This window comes from Dasypus novemcinctus, chromosome 5 (genome assembly GCF_030445035.2).
Source record: "Dasypus novemcinctus isolate mDasNov1 chromosome 5, mDasNov1.1.hap2, whole genome shotgun sequence".
Classification (NCBI taxonomy): Eukaryota; Metazoa; Chordata; class Mammalia; order Cingulata; family Dasypodidae; genus Dasypus; species Dasypus novemcinctus.
This window is the reverse complement of record NC_080677.1, coordinates 11,576,640-11,596,880: the sequence shown is the minus strand read 5'-3', so window position 1 is coordinate 11,596,880 and position 20,241 is coordinate 11,576,640. Positions and strand designations below refer to the sequence as shown.

Sequence of the window (20,241 nt, the reverse complement as noted above, 5' to 3'; positions counted from 1 at the left end):
GGGGATGGATTTGCCCTTCCTGGAGGATAGAAATTTCACGGAAGTTCTAGCTGGGAAGGGGATTTGGTGTTTTTTGTTTATTCTCTTCATTATAAAAGCAATCCATGCTTATAAATACTTGCAGCAGCGACTTATTTCCATACAAAGTGACGGTGCCAAGTGAAGGGCTGCCCAGAGCCTGTGCAGGCCAAGCCCCCTCCCGGCACCAGCCCTGCCCTGGACGCTGAGGCACAGCTGTCACCAGCCCCCCGCCCCAGTCCTTGCAGCACAGCCTGAGATTCTGCTGGCTGGAGGCCTGGGTTTTATTTCCCAGCTGCCTCCTGCTGGCATTTGGGGGTGTGCACATGGTGGGAAGAGGGGCTGGTGTGGGGCGTGGGTGGTCCCCAAAGTATGCGGTCAACAGCTAGAGAATTCCACGGGCTTCACGCTGAGTGTGGAATGGGAGAGCAGGAGAGGGAGCAGGGGCCATGAGGATAGGCGGTCAGAAGGCGTGGGAGCTATGGGAACTGGAGAGGAGAGGGCCAGGGGAGGGGGGGGCAGGGAGGACAAGGGGAGGTGCACAGGGTGTCCCAGAGCAGACTGCTCCTCTCCTCCAGGTAGACTGCACTTACCTAAAATCTGCCCACTTGGGTCCAAATACACAGAGGTGTTGTAAGCCGCCAGGCCGCTGTGAGATGGCGGGGGCCAAGGCTCAGCGCCGTGCAGGCTCCCGCACCTGCCCACCTGCCCGCCCATGGTGGCGCAGCCCTCCCTCCTCCCCTCCTCCTTCCTTCCCCCTCCCTCCTCCCTCTACCCTCCTCCCTCTTCTCCTTCCTTTCTCCTTATCTTCTCTCCTCCCTCCTTTCTCTTCTCTCTTCCCTCCTCCTCCTGCCCTCTTCCTCCCTCTGGCCTCTCCCCTCCTCCCTCCTCCCTCTGCCCCCTCCTCCCCTCCTCCCTGCTCCCTCCTCCCACTCCCAGAGCCTCTCACGCAGAAGCCGGGACCTACCCTTTGGGACACTTGATGTTGGGCGGGTCGCTGAGGAACCACGGCAGGTACCTGTGGAACTGCTCCACTGAGGGCCTCAGTGGGCCCAGTGTGACACTCACGCACTTCTTTATGCAGGCCAGGGAGCCTGCGGGGAGAGGGGCTCTGGACAGGCCTCCCGGGGTGGGCACCCAGGGCAGGGTGGCTGCCCCGCCCCCCCGTAGCGTCGCCCCCCCCCCGCCTGTTCCTCTGCCCCCACCAAGGGGTGCTCTGTCAGCTCCACCCACATGACAAGGTCAGACAGTGTCCCTTCTAGAGGGATTCACATCTGCTGGCCCTCAGCACACAGCGAGCTGGCACTTAAGGGCGGAGGAGGCAGGGAGGCTGGGGGCAGGGAGCAGCCCTGCCGGTGGAGCCAGACGACCTCTCCAGAGGCCCGAGCTGTCTGCACGCATGCACACCCGTGCCATCAAACGTGGCTGTGCATGGCCTGTGCTCAGCTGCCTGTGTGCACGTGTGCCTACACCTGCCACCACACATGGCTGTGCATGTGTGTACCCGTGCCAGCACATATGGCTGTGCACATGTGCCACGTGTCTGTGCACACATTTGTGCACATGTCCGTGGGCGTCGACTGCACATCTGCACACGTGTCCACGCACAGGCCCTACACGTGTTCCTCTCAGAGCTTCTGCTCGCGCTTGAGCAGGCCTGAGCTCTGGCCCCACACTCTGACCGCAAGCCTGCAGCTCCCGCCAACCCCCACCCTCTCTCGCCTCAGTTTCCCGATGCTGTAGTGGACAGCAAGGCCCCCTAAGGCCCCGGGAGGCTCACTGATGGTGGAGGGGCAGAATTCATCCTTATTGGGGCCAAAGGCATAAAGGCGGCAGCAGGAAGACGTAGTCAGCCAGTCGATGAAATCGTCCACCCAGGAGGACGCTGGGATGGCCAAGTAAGACCTGCAGGGCAGGAGAAGGGTCCGGGCAAGAGGCAGAGTGGAGGCAGGGACGGGACAGCTACAGAGAGGCTGCGCCAGGAAAACGGACTCGGTGCCAGAGAGGGGGGCCATATGGGGCATGGGGGGCCGCAGGAGGCGCGGGGTCACTCACTCCTCGGGGAAGTCCGTGGCATACTGGATCTTCTGGGTTAGAGAGAAGTTGTCACAGCCCGCGCTGGAGCAGATGCCGTTCATGCCGGCCATGCTGGAGAAGTTGTAGCCCCCAGTGGTGACGAAGTAGACAGGGGCGCCCACCTCGAAGTAGCGGTTCAGGAAGAGGAAGTAGTCGAGCAGATACGAGTCCTGGCGGGCGCAAAGGCTGGGGGAGTTACTGGACGCGAGGCGCCCAGGGGGCCTTCTCCAGTTCCCGTCCCCAGGGGGCGCACAGGTCCGCGCACAGGGGGTCACAGTCCCAGAGGTTCACACACGTGGGTACACCCAGGGTGCACACACACAGGTACCCAGAATGCACACGTGGGTACACACAAGGCGCACACGCAGAGGTACGGCCCCAGAGCTTGAGGCGTAGAGGCCCACGCGCACACACAGGCGCCCCCGCCCGCGCCTGAGCCTCCACTCTGGCCCAGCTCGCTGCCCCGCGCCTCCGTCCTGCCGGGCCCCCGCCCTGGGCGTCGAGGTGGGCCTGCGTTTCCTCCCTCGCCCCCAGGCCTCCCTCGTTGTTCAGACTGGCTCCTGCGGCCCCGTTAGGGCCCAGCCCTCGGCCCGCCCGCGCGCGCGCACTGGGCTCGGGACGCGGTGCCCATGCCCCCGCCGGCGTGCGGGCCCCGCTGTCCTCCCGGCTGAGCTGCGGCCACCGCGCTGGGGGCCGGAGCCCCACACCACGCCTGGCAGCGGCCCCCGCTGCCCTGGTTCCAGCTGCGTGCAGCCCCCGCCCCTCCGCGCGCTCGCCGCAGCCCGCCGCTCCCCTCCAGACCCTGCTCGCTCTAACTTCCTCCTCGCAGAAGCCCTCGGGCCCTTCTTCCTCGGACCCCATAGATCTCGTGGTGTCTGACTCCACGACCGACCGAAGCACTCTGCCCTTGGCTTTGAATTCCCGAGGCCCCTGCCGGGACCCGCGTGCCCCCCGGCGGCCCAGGCGCCCCCTTACTACCGCGGGGGCGGCGTCGGGCCCGGGGGCTCACCAGGTGGGTAGCCGCGCGTGGGGGGCTCTCTCCAGCCCAGCCAGCCGCGGCTCGCGGGGTCGGGGCGGGCGCCCAGCGCGGGTCGTCCCTCGCATCCCTACCTCTCTCCCCCGGGCCCGGGCCCTGCAGCCCCCACCCCCGCATTGTGCCCGGGTTCCCCCCATCTCTAGGAGCCCAGAGCAGGGCACCGGAGCAGACCCGCCAGACGTCCCGAGGGGCGGCGGAGAGGGCCTCCCGGCTGGGGGTCCCCGCTTACCTGGGGCAGCGCCAGCTCCTGGTCCAGCCCCACGCTGAGGTGGCACATGAAGTAGAGGCTCACTCCGAACAGGGCCACGAAGATCGCAAGCTGAGGGGGGCAGCGTTAGGGCGCCTGCCCCCCGCCCTGTCCCCCTGACCCCCTCCGGCCCAGCACCCCCGCTCGGCCGGCGCCCTGACCCCCGCCCCGCCCCCCACCCTGCCGCTCTGCCCCCCCACCGCCCCGGCCCCCGGCCCCCGCCCCATCAGGCTGGGTGTCCAAGCGGCATTCCAGGGGCAGCAGGGGCCCGGGCCGCCCCCACCCTGCCGAGCCTGCTTCCCGGTCTGGGCGAAGTCCAGGAGAGCATTCCTCCACCCCCAGGCGCAGCGGCCCCAGGGCGGCCAGGGGGCGCGGGGGCGCGGTGCCCGGTGCCCCCCGCTTACCACGACCCCGCGGGTGACGCGGTGCAGCAGGAAGGGGGCGTAGGTCTTGCGGAAGAAGCGCAGGAGGAGCCCCTCGCCGGGGTCGGGCGGGGGAAGCTTGCGGGCCCTGACGCAGCAGCAGACGTCGAGGCGCGAGTCCTGGGGGGCAGACATCGGGGATGGCACAGGGGAGCCCTCGCAGCCCCAGACACCCTCGCCCGACGCGGGCAGGTTGAGAGAGGACAGGCGGGGACAGTAAACACTGGAAGAAAGCTCGGTTTTGTGACGAAATCCCGTAACTACTGTGGGAGCTATACCAGTATCAGATAAAACATGCTTTAGGTCAAAACTGTTAACAAGGGACAAAGACGGTCACTGTATGTGACAGAGCGGTCAAGTCAACCAGAAGGCATAACAGTTATAAGTATACCTGCACCAAAAGGCAGAGCCACAGGATAAATGGAGCAAATTTTGACAGATTCGAAGAAAGAAATAGTTCCACGGTAATAGCCGAAGACGTCAATATACCACTTTCATTAATGGATAGAACATCTAAACAGAAGGTCAAGAAGGAAAGAGGAGACTTAAATGACATTATAAACCAACCAGACCGAACAGACATATATAGAACGCTTCACCGGCAGCAGCAGAACACACACTGTCTAGTGCACTGGATCATTGTCCAGGAAAGATTGTAAAGTAGGCCACAGACGAGCCTCAAGAAATTTTAAAATATTAAAATCATACATTGTATCTACTCCAACCACAATCTAGAAACCAAAAACAGAGGGAGAACTGGAAAATTCACACATATGTAGAAATTAACACACTCAAACAGCCAAAGGGTCAAATCACAAGGGAACATCTTGAGGCAAATGGGAATAAAAACACAACATACCAAAACTTAAGGGATGCAGCAAAGGCAGTGCTGAGCCGGAAATTCATAGCTGTAAATGCTTACATTAAAAAAGAAGAAAAAAAAAAGGAGAGGCACCATAACCCAGTGATTGAGCCCCTCCTTCCCATGTACAAGGTCCCACATTCAATCCCTGGAACCTCCTAAAAAAATAATTAATTAAAAAGTAAAAAAACAGGGAGCAGATGTGCCTCAAGTAGTTGAGTGCCCGCCACCCACATGGGAGGACCCAGGTTCGGTTCCTCGTGCCTCCTAAAGAAAAAAACACAACAAGCAAATAAACCAAGCAAAAACAAATGAGCAAATAACAAACAAAAGGATGAGGAAGCCAGCTCAGGGGAGCCAATATGGCTCAGTGGTTGAGCACTGGCCACCTGCACACAAGGTCCTGGGTTCAATTCTCAGTCTTGTTACCTCAAAAAAAATTTTTTTTGCAAAGAAAAAAAATTTTTTAATTAAAAAGAAGACTTCAAATCAGAGACCTAACCTCACAGCTGGAGGATCTAGCAGAAGATCCAATTAAGCCCAAAGTGAACAGAAAGAAGGAAATTAGAGCATTATTTTTTTTTAAGATTTTTTTTTTAATTTCTCTCCCCTTCCCCTCCCCCCCCCCAGTTGTCTGCTCTCTGTATCCATTCGCTGTGTGTTCTTCTGTGACCACTTCTATCCTTATCCGGCACCAGGAATCTGTGTTTCTTTTTGTTGCATCATCTTGTTGCGTCAGCTCTCCGTGTTTGCGGTGCCATTCTTGGGCAGGCTACACTTTTTTCGCGCTGGGCAGCTCTCCTTACGGGGCGCACTCCATGCGTGTGGGGCTCCCCTACATGGGGGACACCCCTGCGTGGCACGGCACTCCTTGCACGCGTCAGCGCTGCACATGGGCCAGCTGCACACGGGTCAAGGAGGCCCGGGGTTTGAACCGCGGACCTCCCATGTGGTAGGCGGACACCCTATCCATTGGGCCAAGTCCTCTTCCCAGAGCATTATTTTTTAACCTAAAAGTTGATATAGAGGCCAAAAGAAGTTTAAAATGTCCATAAATTTGGACGTTGTTTTTCTCCTTCTGCCATTTTTTTAGGGGCAGGGGGGTGATTATTATTTTTGTCTCATGAAAAGCATCCCATCCAAAGTTGGAACTTCTAATGCCATGAACGTTTAAAGAAAGCACTTCTTATTGAAGTGACTTACTGCATTTGATAGCAATGTAAGGGCCTATAACCACGTTCTGTATTCTTTATTTTCAGTAACTTTTAAAAGGGAAGTTCCTTTAGAGCCATATTTTATATATGTACATACATTCATACTACAGAAGCCAGCTCATGTGCACCTCATAGCCCATCCTTAAAGGGAAAATAGTTAAAAGATCATCAGAAGAAAACATTAAAAAGTAGAATGATGTATGAATTTTTAGAATTAATGCATTCAGAGTTATATGGCATCCAGAATTTTGTTTTGTTAAAATATACTCTGGAAGTGGCTATGGCACAAGCAATGGAGCTCTCATTTGCCGGATTCTATCCCCAGGACCTCCTGGTAAAAAAAAGAAAAAAGGCTCCCAGACCTGCACAGAGAGGCGAAGTGGTGTGGTGCAGAGAGGCACTGCGAAGCAATGCACCAAAAAGACAAAGACACAACCAGATAGTCAAATAATAATAATATATATATACTCAAGGCAAAAACTTCATTAAGATATCATCTCAATTTTCCCTATAAACATAACCTCTAACTGGAAATTTATATTTCAGAGCTTATATAAATTTATCAGCAATTGTCAAATATGTATTAAGACCTCTAAATCATTTGAGATTTTTGGTTTTATTTCTGTTCCATAACTTATAAAATAAAATGAAGAGTCAAGGAAAAAAAACGTTATACAGTATCTGTACCTATACTTTATAGATGTTATTCAATAAAATGATACATATTTTATAGAAAAAAAGATTAGAGATAAATGACGTAGAGAAAATTTTTTAAAGTCAACACAACCAAATGTAGATTATTTGAAAAGATGAATGACATCAACCCAAACTTTTAACTAGATTGACACACAAATAACTAAAATCAGAAATGAAGGGGGTCATTAATACCAACCCCACAGAAATAAAAAGGATTATAAGAGGATACCTTGAACAACTGTATGCCAACAAACACAAAAACCTAGAAGAAAAGGGCACATTCCTAGAAGCACACAAACTACTGACACTGACTCAAGAACAAATAGAAGGGTAGTAGCTCAAGTGGTTGAGCGCCTGCTTCCCATGTATGAGGTCCCAGGTTTGATCCCCAGTACCTCCTAAAAAAAAAAATAAATAGAAGATCTCAAAAGACCAATAACTAGTAAAGAGATTGAATAAGTAGTTGAAAACCTCCCAACAAAGAAAACCTCATGACCAGATGGCTTCACTAGTGAATTTTAAACCAAACATACCAAGAATTAACACCAACCCCTCTCAAACTCTTCTAAGACAGAATGCTCCCTAACTCATTCTATGAGGCCAACATCACCCTAATGCAAATCCAGATAAAAATACCACAAAAAAGAAAATTACATCCAGTATCTCCCATGAATATAGATGCAAACATCACCTACAAAATACTAGCTAATGGACTCCAACAGCACGTTTAAAGAATGATATACCATTATCAAGTGGGAGTTATCCCTGGTATGTAAGGGTGGTTCAACATAAGAAAATCAAATAATATAATATACCACATTAATAGAATGAAGTGGGAAGCAGACTTGGCCCAGTGGTTAGGGCGTCCGCCTACCACATGGGAGGTCCACGGTTCAAACCCCAGGCCTCCTTGACCCGTGTGGAGCTGGCCCATGCGCAGTGCTGATGGGCGTAAGAAGTGCCATGCCACACAGGGGTGTCCCCCACGTAGGGGAGCCCCACGCACAAGGAGTGCAGCCCATAAGGAGAGCCGCCAACCTGAAAGAAAGTGCAGCCTGCCCAGGAATGGCGCCGCCCACAAGGAGAGCTGACACAACAAGATGATGCAACAAAAAGAAACACAGATTCCCAGTGCTGCTGATAAGGATAGAAATGGTCACAGAAGAACACACAGCAAATGGACACAGAGAGCAGACAACTGGGGGGAGGGAGGGAGAAAAAAATCTTAAAAAAAAAAAATAGAATGAAGGAAAAATACCACAGCTCAGTTGACGCAGAAAAGATAATTGACAAAATCCAGCACCACTTTTTTTATAAAAACGGTTAGAAAACTAGAAATAGAAGGAAACTTGCTCAACATGATAAAGGGGATCTATGAAAAACACACAGCTAGCACCACACTAATGGTGAAAGACTACACGCTTTCTCTCCAAGATCATTAAGATCAAAAACAAGACAAGGATGCCCACTGTCACCACTGTCATTCAACAATTTACTGGAAGTTCTAGCCACAGCAATTAGGTAAGAGAGAAAAAAAAAGGAAGGCATCCAAATTGGAAAGGAAGAAGTAAAATTTTCACTATTTGCAGATGATATGATCCTATCTATAGAAAGTTCTGAAATATCTATAACAAACCTACTAGAGTTAATAAATAAGTTCAGCAAAGTGGTGGAATACAAGACAAACATGCAAAAATCAGTACTGTTTCTATACAATACATAGGAAGAGGAAATTTTTTAAAATTCCATTTATAATTGCAACTAAAAGAATCAAATAGCTAGGAATCAATTTCACCAAGAATGTAAAGGAATTCTACACAGAAAACTACAAAGCATTGCTAAAAGAAATCAAAGAAGACCTAAATAAATGGAAGAACATTCTGTGTTCATGGATTGGAAGACTAATATTATTAAGATGTCATTTCTACTCAAAGAAATTTACAGATTCAACACAATCCCAATCAAAATTCTAACAGCCTACTTTACAGAAATGGAAAAGCCAGTTTTCAAATATATTTGAAAGGGTAAGGGCTCTAAATAGCCAAAAACATCTTGAGAAAGAAGAACAAAGTTGTAGGACTTATACTTCCTGACTTTAAAGCATATTACAAAGCCACAGTGGTCAAAACAGTATGATATTGGCACCAGGATAAATATATTGACCAATGGAATCAAATTGAGAGTTCGGAAATAGACCCTCATATCTATGGCCAATTGATTTTTGACAAGGGTGCCAAGTACATTCAACGGGGGAAAGAATAGTTTTTTCAACAAATGGTGCTGGAAAAACTGGCTATTTATGTACAAAGGAATGGAGACCCATTCTTCACACCATATACAAAATTTAGTCAAAATGGATCAAAGACCTAAATTCCTAGACAAAACACAGAGAAGCATCTTTAGGACCTTGTGCTGGTCAATGGTTTCTTAGACTTTTCACCAAAAGCATGAGCAAAAGAAGAAAAAAATAGATAAAGGGACTCTGTGCACCAAAGGACTTCATCATGAACGTAGAAAGACAACCTATGGGAAGCGGACTTGGCCCAGTGGTTAGGGCGTCCGTCCACCATATGGGAGGTCCAAGGTTCAAACCCCAGGCCTCCTTGACCCGTGTGGAGCTGGCCCATGCACAGTGCTGATGTGCACAAGTAGTGTCGTGCCATGCAGGGGTGTCCCCCGCGTAGGGAAGCCCCACGCACAAGGAGTGCGCCCCATATGGAGAACCGCCCAGCGTGAAAGAAAATGCAGCCTGCCCAGGAATGGCACCGCACACATGGAGAGCTGACACAACAAGATGATGCAATGAAAAGAAACACAGATTCTCGTGCCGCTGACAACAATAGAAGCAGACAAAGAAGAACACGCAGCAAATAGACACAGAGAACAGTCAACTGGGGCGGGGGGGAGGGGAAGGGGAGATAAATAAATAAATCCTTTTTTTAAAAAAAAGAAAGACAACCTATGGAATTGGAGAAAATATTTAGAAACCACATGTCCTATGAAGGTTTGATATTCAGAATATAGAAAGAAATCCTCCAACTCAACAAAAGATGAACAACCCATTTAAACAGTGGGCAAAAGATTGGATAGACATTTCCCCAAAGATCTACAAATGGCCAATAAGCACATGAAAAGAAGCTCAACATCATTAGTGAATAGGGAAATACAAATCAAAACCACAATGACATACCATTTCACACACACTAGAATGGTTACAATTAAAAAAAAAAACAAGTGTTGGAGAGAATGTGGAGAAACAGCAACACTTGTTCATTGTTGGTGAAGATATAAAATGGTGCCTCTGATGTGGAAGACAATTTGGCAGTTCCTCAGAAGGTTAAGTATAGAATTACCATATGACCCAGTAATCCCACTTCTAGGTATATACTCAAAAGAATTGAAAGCAGGAACTCATGTATTTGCCCACAGATGTTCACTGCAGCATTATTCACAATTGCCATAAGATGGAAGAATCCCAAGTGTTCATCAACAGATGAATGGATAAAGAAACTGTGCACATATGATGGAATAGTAGTCAGCCGTGAAAAGGAACAAAGTTCTGATATGTGTGAAGACATGGATGAACCTTGAGGACATCATGTTGCGTGAAATGAGCCAGACACCGGTAGAAAACATTGTATGATATCACTGATGTGAAATAATTAGAAAAAGCAAATTCATAGAGTCTGAAATGAGAATGCATTTACCAGGACCTAGGGTGGCAGTGGGGAATGGGGAGGTACTGCTTGATTGGTGCAGAGTTTCTGTTTTAGGTGATGAAACAGTTTTGATCATGGATGGTAATGATGGTAGCAAACATTGTGAATGTGATTAACACTACTGTATTACATACTTGAATGAAAAGGGAATGTTCTGGGCTGTGTATGTGTTACTAGGGAAAAAAAAACCCTTCAGGAAGACTTTACAACACAAACAGTGAGCCCTACTGTAAACTTTGGACTATAGTTAATAGTAAATTATAGTAATATTACTTCATCTATTGTAATAAAGGTACCACATTAATGCAAAGTGTTAATAATAAGGAAAATGGAGGGAGGGTATGGGAATTTTGTATTTTCTGCCTGATTTTCCTGTAAACCTACAACTTCTCTAAGAAAAAATGAAATGAAATTATTGTCCGTGGGAAATGGGGGACTCCTGGCCCAAATAACTCCCTCCCAGCACAGCGCCGTGCCCTGCCCCAACCCTGCTCCTGGCCAGCTCTGTGGACGTGGAGCCGCCCCAACCACCTGCCCAGCTGGGGATTCAGACAGCCCCAACACCGGCTCTCCCGTCGCCTGCATGGAGGAAGAGAAGCTTCTCCCATCCCCTACCTCCTGCCTCCTGCAGTCCAGGGACAGCAGGGCCACGAAGGCCGACACCTGTAGCAGGAAGTCGAAGACCACCGCGAGGCCTGTGGTCAAGGCGAAGGTGCGCACGGCTGGCATGGGGGTCAGGGCCCCTGTGGGAGAAGGCAGAAGCCCATCAGGGCGGCACGCTGAATTTCCAGGACAGGAGGTGGGTGCCCACACGAAGGGTGCAGACAAAATAGGGGTCTGCCCTGGACCCACCACCCTCGCCAATGCCAGCCTTCTGGTCTACCCCAGCAAGTCAACTCCTGCTGGGGAGAACCAACTGAGTCTCACCTAGGAAGAAGCAGACAGCCTCAGAGAGGCTGCACAGCAGCATGCTGGGGGCCACTCTGCCCAGGGCTCGGCCAATGTGTGCCTCCGGCTGCTCCCCGGGCTGCCTGGGCAACCTCTGTGTGGGGATACGAGAATAGGGTCCAGGGCCCAGGCCAGGGCACAGTCCCTCGCAGGACAGCAGGGAGCTTCCTTAGGAATGGCCACTGCCAAGAAACCCAGGCAAGGCCCAAGGAGGCTGCCACTAACCCTCCCCATGCGGGCCACAGACACCTGGTGCCTCTGCCACGCTTTCCTCCTCTTAGGTATGATCCCAAGAAATGCTTGGCATGTTCTGGTGAATTGTCAGAACACTAAATATTCACATAGGGGGGATGCTAAGGAAACTCTGATTCATCCATACTACAGAATGCTACGAGAAGTATAAAGACAGGAGGTGCCTCTGATGTACCAACATGGAAAGCTTTGTAAGCAGGTTCAGAGTGATACATGCAGAAAGAATCCATTCATGTGAAAGATAAATAAACACTCTAGTTTCTACGGCTGTTATAAATATGTACGTCAATGCATGGAAAACGTCTGGAAGAACGCAGTGTATTTGCTCAGGGGTAGTGTTGGGCAAGGACAGGCTGGATGAGAGGAGTGGGTGCATGGAGCTCCTTCCTTCTTACCTGGTACTCAAGGACGAAGATGAAGACGTTGTCGGCACCCACCGCCAGTACCAGGAATGGTACGACTTGGATGATGACCAGAGAGGAGGGCACGCCCAGGTAGGAGAAGAAGCCCATGGCAGCCACGACTGCGCCCAGCACCACGGCCACTCCCCCCAGCCCCAGCGTGGCCTTGGAGTCCACCTGCAATGGAATCAGGCTCAGCCTCTGCTGCCAGCGCCCCTGCCATGATCTGTGGATGGCCCTTCCCAGGGAAGAAAGGGGTCTAGCAGGGGGCAGCATCGCCCATGGGCCTGTCACTCTGCCGGCTGCTGTTCCACAGGGGCAAGGAGCTCACGTCACCATTAAGCCCTGCCCTTCTAAAGGTAGGCCAGTGGTACCCAAAGCACAGTGTGGGACTGCCACGTCCTCCCCAGGCGTCCGCTGTAGAACACGTTAAATAATAATTTCTCTTTTAAGCAAGTGGGTGTGTTTTACAGAGCAAAATGAAATTTACTTGACCTCTAGAAACAGAACATTTCAAAGAAAAAGCATTCTCTGGGAGAGTTGCTTTGGCTGCCCATGGGTGTGTCCACTTTGCTCTACATTTTGAGGTGCTCCAGTTACCAAGTCTTAGAAGCCTTGATAGGACTTTCAGCCCAAGGGCTCCTGGGGCCTAGGGTCAGCCCATCCTTCTTCCACCCCTCCTACCAGCACATCTCACCAGCACACGGTGCCTGCTGGAGTAGCTTCCCAGGGCCAAGGAGATGTACAGGAAGATGATGATATAGCTGATGGCAAAGATGGGCAGGTCCTCTGCTGTGGTGCGATTGATCTCATCTTCCAGAGAACGCTGTGGACACACCCAACAAACATCATTAACCAGGCCTGCTCAGGTCAGGCCTGGGTCTCAGAGGAGAAGGGGTCAGAGGGAGAAGGGGTCAGAGAGAGAAGGGAGGGAAGGGAAAAATCTTCATCATCACTACCATCATCATCATCATCATCATCAAAGTCATCATCGTCATCGTCATTGTCATCATTGTCATTGTAAGCACATAATTGTCATCATCACCACTATCATTATCATTGTCATCATAGCTATCATCCTCATTATCATTACTATCATCTTCATCATCATCATCATAATCTCATCACCGCCACCACCATCATCATTACTAGCATCATCATCATCACCACTGTTATTGTTGTCATAGTCATCATCATCATCACTATAATCATTGTCATTGTTATCATCATCACTATCACATCGCTATCATCATCATTAATATCATCATCATTGTCATTATTGTCAATATCATAACCATCATCATTACTATCATCACCACCACCACCACCATCATCATCATCATCATCACTATCATCACCATCATCATCTCCCTATTATCATCATCATCATCACTATCATCCCTATCATCATCATTGTCATCATCATCACTATCATCAATCATCATCACCATCATCGCCATCATCGCCATCATCATCATCACAATCATCGTTATCGCCATCGTCACTATCATTGTCATCATCTTACTATCATTGTCATTGTCATCATTGTCATAGACATCATCATTGTCATCATCACTATCACCATCGTCATCATCATCCTCATCATTGCCATCATCATCATTTCATCACAATCGTCATCATCGCCATCATTGTCATCACTGTCATCATCATCATCATCATCTCATCATAATCATCGTCATCACCACTATCATCATCATTGTGGCTGTCATCATCATCATCACTATCATCATCACCACCACAATCACCACCACCACTATCATCATCATCATCATCATCATCATCCTCACAATAGCTGACACTAAGTACTAACTACACATTCAATCATGTGTGCCTGGATGAGCTGCCAGAAATCGCAGAGTAATCACATAAGCACAGGCCCCCCTGAGGAAATCCAGTCTATAAGCAGGGTGCTGGGGGGAGGGGGCCAGTCACTGCCTAGGGTCACTCAGGAAGTGGAAAATCCAGGTTTAGGACAAAACACCTGAGTTGCATCCCAAAGCCAGGGTGCCCTGAGCCCTACCTCTGCCATGAATGTGACCTGGAACTTTCCAGCCGTCCTAAGCTGGAAGGCCTGCATCTCATCCAAGAAGCCTCTCTCCCACAGCTTGGCCTGGGCCAGCCGGCGGTCCCCAGCGGGGTAATTGTTGAGGGAGAAGGTCATGATCAGGGCTTCTGCCTCGGAGTAGTCCTTCCCTGGAGGAAGAAATGTTGGCAGGAGGCTCCAACCATCCAGGCTCAGCCCCGTTTAAGTTCTGCCCTTCATCCCCTCTGAACATCCCCATGCCTTCCTCATCCAGATCCCTGCCTTCCCCACCTCACCCCACTTCCCAGAAGAAAACAAGCACATACAAGCTGCACTACAAGAAAGTGAGAAAGAGGGGAGAACCAAGCCAGGACAGTTGGGCTGCAGCCCTGATTTCCTGAGCTCCACCACAAGCCCTGGCCATCTCTAGGCAGCCAGAAAGCCCGTCACCATTCCATCCCTCTGCCCCATCATCTCTGCCCCACCATTGCCCCCTCTTCGACTCCCTTCTGGGGCCCACCCAGCTTACCTTTGTACCCCCCCACAGCGAGGAAGGGGAAGATAGGGGCCCCATAGTCAGCCATGCAGCTCAAGGCCAGGTTGGTACCATCTTTGAAGGTGAGCGGGGCACTGAAGGGAGAGGACAAGGAGAAGAAAAGGGACCTTTCCTCTCTGCCTCAGTTCCCCCAGTACCAAGGCTGCACTCCACACCTCAGGACTACAGCAAGTGGGCAGGAGCCAGAGGGACCTTGGGGATCACCTAACCCACTGGGCTTTCAATGCCTTCAGACTTGGAACCATTTCTCCAAACAAAATCTCATGCAGGCCCCAATCGTTGAAGTGGATTAGAGCTACAGTTTTTGAGTACTGCTCCAACAGTCTCTCCACTATCTCATTTATCCTCACCCCAGCCCTGTGGTCCAGGTGCCATCATTATTCTCATCTCTAGATGAAGAGAGTGGATTGAGCAACAAGCCCAAGGTTCCACAGCAGGTGGGCGAGCCAGAATTCCATCCCAGGTGGGTCTGGCCTTAGAGCTTGAGTTTTCACCAATGACCTAAGCTAGGAAATCACAACACTGCTCTCTTGGCCACTTCCCTCTCCCAGTGCTCCTGAAACCATCCAGGTGCTGGAGTTCAGACTGCTCTGGAGCCCAGGAGCCCCACAGAGCGTACCCTGGATAAGGTCTCTCCACCCTACAACTTCGGTTTCTGTAAACTGAGTTGTGTGGATGCAGTGGGTGTAAGAATGGACAGCCCCCCACTCCACCCTTGGCTCTGAGTGAGGGGTGTCTGTCAACAGTCACTCTGGGAGTGTTGGCTGCACGCCTATGTGCCATGTGACTTTGAGCAACTCACCTCCCCCTTCTGAGTCTGTGAAATGAGAGTGGCGGGACCGCCCAAGAGTTACAAGAAACCAAAATCAGCATCAAGCTAGCATGTGGAGACTGTCAATGCATCTCAGGATGCCGTGCATCTCAGACCCTAGCCCCTGGTGCCTCCTGGAGCTGCAGCACAGCCTCCTCTCTTTCCTGCCTTGAGCTAAAGGGCCAGTCCTGTTCTCAGTCCATCCTCCTTCTCCCACACCTGGCAGCACACGTGGTGCCCTACCTTGGAGCACAGACACTCCTCAGACATGGTCCAAGCTTTGGGCTGGGCCATGGAATGGAAAGCTCGCTGCAGTGGGTGGAGAGTACTAGCTCACTCATCCACTCCGGCGGTTCTCCAATTGTGGACTAGGGAACCCTCAAAACCCTGGACACCTTCCCAAGGGGTCACAAAGTCAGGATTATGTTCATAGTTATTGTAAAGTTATTTACCTATTTATCCTCATTCTCTCTAGTGTCCATAGTATGAAGTGTTCATGGATATGGTTCAGAGTCCATATTGCAACCAACAATTAAGAAAAGAAGAAAGGGAGAGAGGGAGGAAAGAAGGACCTCTGTGGAGAGTTTTGATGTAGTATCAGAGAAGAATGTTCACAATGATCTGAAAAGGCTATTAAAACTCTCCTCCCTTTTCCAACTACATATGTGTGTAGGCAGAGATTCTAGTACACTTCAACCAACACGTTCCAACAGACGGAACACAGAACCAGCTATCGGAATCCAGCCATCTCCTGTTGAGCCAGAAATTCAAAAGCTTTGTAAAGATGCAAAATGATGTACTGTTCTCACTATTTTTTTTTCATTTTGGAAAATGCAGGTATTTTTCATAAAACTATGCTATTTGTGTCAACACATACTGGGTTCTTTGTTATTATTTTTAAAGAATTAATAAAATGTTAAAAACTTTCTTCTAATGTGGTAAATGTCGGTAGACAGAACCCCCTAAACAGATGCTCTTTGGGGTCCTCAGTCATTTTAAGCATGTCAAGGGGCTTGGGGGCCAAATGATTCCAGAACCATGGTCTCCTTCACTCCCCAGAGCATCCATCCCTGCTCTCCTTCTGAGTCCTGCAGGGACATGTTGCACGACACATTGGTACCTCAGCAGAGAAGACCAAGCAGGGCCTTGGTTCTGGAGTCAGGTGTAAGCTGTGCCACACAGGGACGCCCAGCCAAGGGCCAACGGGACCATGCCTATCACATCAAAGAATCATCTGGGCCGGTGGCCTTCTGGCCGTAACCCAGGCCTGGCACAAAAGCAAAAAGAAAAGCAAAAACCATGAGCTGGGCCAGATCCTCTCTAGAGATTTAAACCAAGAGACTGGGAGGGCACACTCAGCCATGTTAGGAACTCAACAGGAAAGCCAGGTGGGATGAGGCTGGGGAGGCTGTGACGGCCACTGGCAAACTTGCCGTCACAGCAAATCCTGAGCTTGACAGCTGTGGACAGCAGGGGAAGCATAGAGAGTTGAGGTGAGGAGTTGGTTGGTTGGTTGGTTGGTTGGTCTTTTTGTTTTTTATTATTATTATTATTGGAATAATGGAAATGCTCTAATAATAATTGAAGTGATGAATGCACAACTATTTGATTATGGCAAATACCACACTGGATGAATTGGATCTGTATTAATATGTGTAATGGAGGTTGAGTTTTATTGAACACTTTTTCTGCATCTATTATGGTTTTTCTCCTTTTATTTGTTGAGATGGCGAATTATATTACTTGATTTTCTAATGCATTTCTGGAACAAATCCAACTTGGTCATGATGTACTATTTTTTTGGTATATATTGTTGGATTCCGTTTACTGGCTTTTTGCTTATGGAAAATGTTGGTCTATTTTTTCCTTTCTGAACAGTCTCTGATTTAGATAGCAAGATTAAATCAATGATATAAATATGAAAAATAAATCTATGCTTGAGAGGAGGAAGAGAGGGGAACTGGAGAGAAATATGGGCCTGTACCACCCCTAGACAGACAGGGAGAACAGCTGCCCCCAGACACTCCAAATGCCTCCAGCCTGGGCTGTGATCCTGGCCTGGGAACCCAGGGGGCCCAGATCAGGGCCGCCGCACCCTGCCGTGGGGAGCTGGCCTCCGTGGTCTCGCCGCCCGGTCGCAAAGAGGACTCACTTGACGCAGTAGAGGAAGTGGTCCCTCCAGTCGATCTGAGCTGTCTGCCCCATTAGGGTCTGGTTGGCGGTGAGCAGCAGGTTGGTGCGGTTGTTCTGGAAATACTGCACAAGGCTGTTGACGCAGCAATCCGAGAGGCTGGCGTTGTGCGGGCTGAGGGGGGCATAGCAGATGTCCTGCAGCGAGATATTGCGCTGCTCCTCCGGCGACCACACCTGGAGGTGTCGCAGCTTCTCCTGCAGCTCCAGCAGCTCCAGCAGCAGGTCAAGGGACAGGATGCCGCTGAAGTTCTTGGGTCCCAGCAGCAGAGAGTCATACCTGTACGCAGCCCGGCTGGGGGCGGTCAGGATGGCCTGGTTGGTGCGGAAGAAGGGGCCAAAGTGGCGGTCGTGGAACTCCTTCTCCAGCCGGGCTTGGCTCTTGGGGGCCGACCACAGCTCCACAGGGTCCGTGGTGAGCTCTGTGAAGGCCAGGCCCCCGGCCAGGGCTGCCACCACCGCCACGGACACCGCCAGCACCGTCAGCGGCCACGAGGCCACCCGGGTGCCCCAGCCCTGGAAGAGGCCGCCCAGGAACGTGTGGGTGGACAGGCTGAGCCTGTCCAGGAAGCTGGTGTGCGGCCCGGGGGCCGCTGGGCTGGCCTTGCCCCTGCAGGCGGCCACACGCGGTCGCACGAGGAAGGCGGCGAGCACGACCGAGACGGAGACCAGGATGATGACGAGGGCCAGCCCGCCCGCCATGTGGCCCATGCGGAAGGTGGCGTCCAGAGGCAGGGGTTGCGCGATGGCGGGGCAGGCCGCCGTGCAGTCCTGGCACGAGCAGGCCACCCCGCCGCCCTCCTGGGACCGGTTGCAGCTCACGACCTCCTCATCCAGGGGCTGGATCCCGTTCCCCGGGGACTGGTCGGCGTCCCAGAGGTGGAAGGTGAGGTCCAGAGGCGCCAGGCCGTTGCTCGTGTCGCCCTGGAAGTTGAGCCAGCGCTGGGCGTTGCAGAGGGCCGAGCCGTACACGCCGCACATGGCGCCCACGGCCAGGGTGGCGGCCGCCGGGATGCGCACGCGGCTGCAGGAGTCGTAGGTGCGCTCGGCGAAGCTGCGCCGGTAGTAGGCCTCGTAGGCCACCACCGCGGGGAGCTCCCCGGGCCCCCGCTCGGCCACGCGCGTCACGTTGACGAAGAGGCTCTGGTTCGGACTGCAGGTGTTGTGGCAGTGGAGGCTGCCGAAGTTGTCGGCGCAGGCGGGGCAGCGCGTGAGGAGGGCCTTGGAGAGCGTCAGGCTCAGCTCCAGGGACACCAGCTGCTCGGGGGAGCAGCAGGCGTAGGTGGTGCTGGGGCCCGAGTAGAGGCTGGGGCAGATGCGCTGGAGGAGGACCAGGTGCTGGCCGGTGACGAGGCGCGCGGGCGTGTTGGACAGGCAGGACACGTTGGACAGCGGCGCCAGGCCGCCGGACAGCTCGGGGTTCTTCCCGCACTCGTCGTAGAAGGCGCAGGTGCCTGCCCGGTGGATGGGCGTGTACGGCTGCCCCTGGGTCTGTGGGCACAAGGGCGTCACCCACGTCCCCAGTGCCTAGGGCCCTGGCAGGGGCGGGGGAGCGCATCTGAGGCAGCGCAGCCCACCCTGGGATGGCCACGCAGACCACGTGGAAGGAAACGAAGCGGCCTGGCTGGATTTGCCCGCTGGACAGATCACAGCGGGGACCGAGCGGCCAGCGACCCTTCAGAGGGGGTCACGACAGCCGAGGAGAGGATTGGAGGGACTGGACCGGGAGGCAGGGTGGGGCTGGCGGGGCTCCCAGGCCCTGCTGGGGTCCCTGGGTCCCTGATGGCACCTGAGCCGTGCAGCCCCCGGCTGAGGCCCTGCTGGGTGTGGGGTCCCCTCGGTGAGGGCCGGTGAGAAACCCTGGCATCCCCAGGACGCGAAGGTGCCCGCCCCGGGCCCGCGGGTCCAGCCGCCGGCCCTCCCTCCCTGGCCTGCCTTCGTGGTCTGCTTTTCCCCGTGACCTGAGTGGCAGGTGGAGTGGCCCTGCCCCCGCCCCTCCTCCATCCAGAGCCCGACCTGGCCCCCCGTTTATTCTCCCCATCCGCTGGGCCCCCAGACTCCATGCGCTCCCTGCAGGGCCCCAGGCCCCCAGTCCGGGTTCCACCGGCCCCCTCCTGTCCCTGGGCCCCCCACGGGAGGCAGCAGTGGGGGGACACAGGCCCACGGACTCACCGAGAGCACGAGCAGGGCCCAGAGCAGCCAGCCCCTGAGGCTGGCCTCGGCCATGCCGGCAGGAGGTGGTCAGCGGGCAGCAGCCGGACCACGGGGAGAGCAGCGCTGGCCCCTGAGATCCCCGAGGGGAGCCTCCGCCCATGACAGCCCTGGCCTGACGGGACAGGGACCAATAGGGCTGCGCCTCTGGCTGTAGCTGGTTAATGATCCACCCATCCCTGTCCTCCCGCCGCTGTGGGGGCCCTGCTGCCCGGACCCTCTGCCGTGAGCCTCTCGGGGGCGGGCTCGCCTTCCACCCACGGCTTTTATTTTAGTATTGTTTCCTCCAAGTCGATTTTATTGATGCATATTAATAAATCATACAGTTCACACGAAGAGTACAGTCAGTGGTAGTTGTGTATTCATCACATAGTTGTATATTCATCACATAGTTGTGTATTCATCACTTCAATCCTTAGTTGAGCGTTTTCATTATTTCAGTACTACTACTACTAATAATAAACAAAGAAACAAACCAGGAAATTCTTCACCCCTCGGTCTCTGCTTCCCCTGCTGTTCAGAGCTGCGATTTCTGGCT

At 52.4% G+C, this 20,241-nt stretch overlaps 1 protein-coding gene across 1 annotated transcript in view; it reads right to left on the bottom strand.

Moving 5' to 3' along the window:
- Positions 1-19,798, bottom strand: part of NPC1L1 (NPC1 like intracellular cholesterol transporter 1) — a 28,513-nt gene extending 8,715 nt beyond the window's left edge. Inside the window, exons 1-14 of the mRNA XM_058296680.2 lie at positions 19,665-19,798; positions 17,455-18,983; positions 14,465-14,565; positions 13,933-14,105; positions 12,589-12,717; positions 11,886-12,068; positions 11,218-11,332; positions 10,906-11,033; positions 3,782-3,919; positions 3,360-3,449; positions 2,074-2,264; positions 1,799-1,923; positions 986-1,112; positions 612-667 (exon numbers count right to left, since the gene is read on the bottom strand). Of these exons, the coding sequence (XP_058152663.1) occupies positions 612-667; positions 986-1,112; positions 1,799-1,923; positions 2,074-2,264; positions 3,360-3,449; positions 3,782-3,919; positions 10,906-11,033; positions 11,218-11,332; positions 11,886-12,068; positions 12,589-12,717; positions 13,933-14,105; positions 14,465-14,565; positions 17,455-18,983; positions 19,665-19,718 (3,139 nt within the window). The 5' untranslated portion in view covers positions 19,719-19,798. The remainder of the gene's footprint in view (positions 1-611; positions 668-985; positions 1,113-1,798; positions 1,924-2,073; positions 2,265-3,359; positions 3,450-3,781; positions 3,920-10,905; positions 11,034-11,217; positions 11,333-11,885; positions 12,069-12,588; positions 12,718-13,932; positions 14,106-14,464; positions 14,566-17,454; positions 18,984-19,664) is intronic.
- Positions 19,799-20,241: the final 443 nt, after the last annotated feature.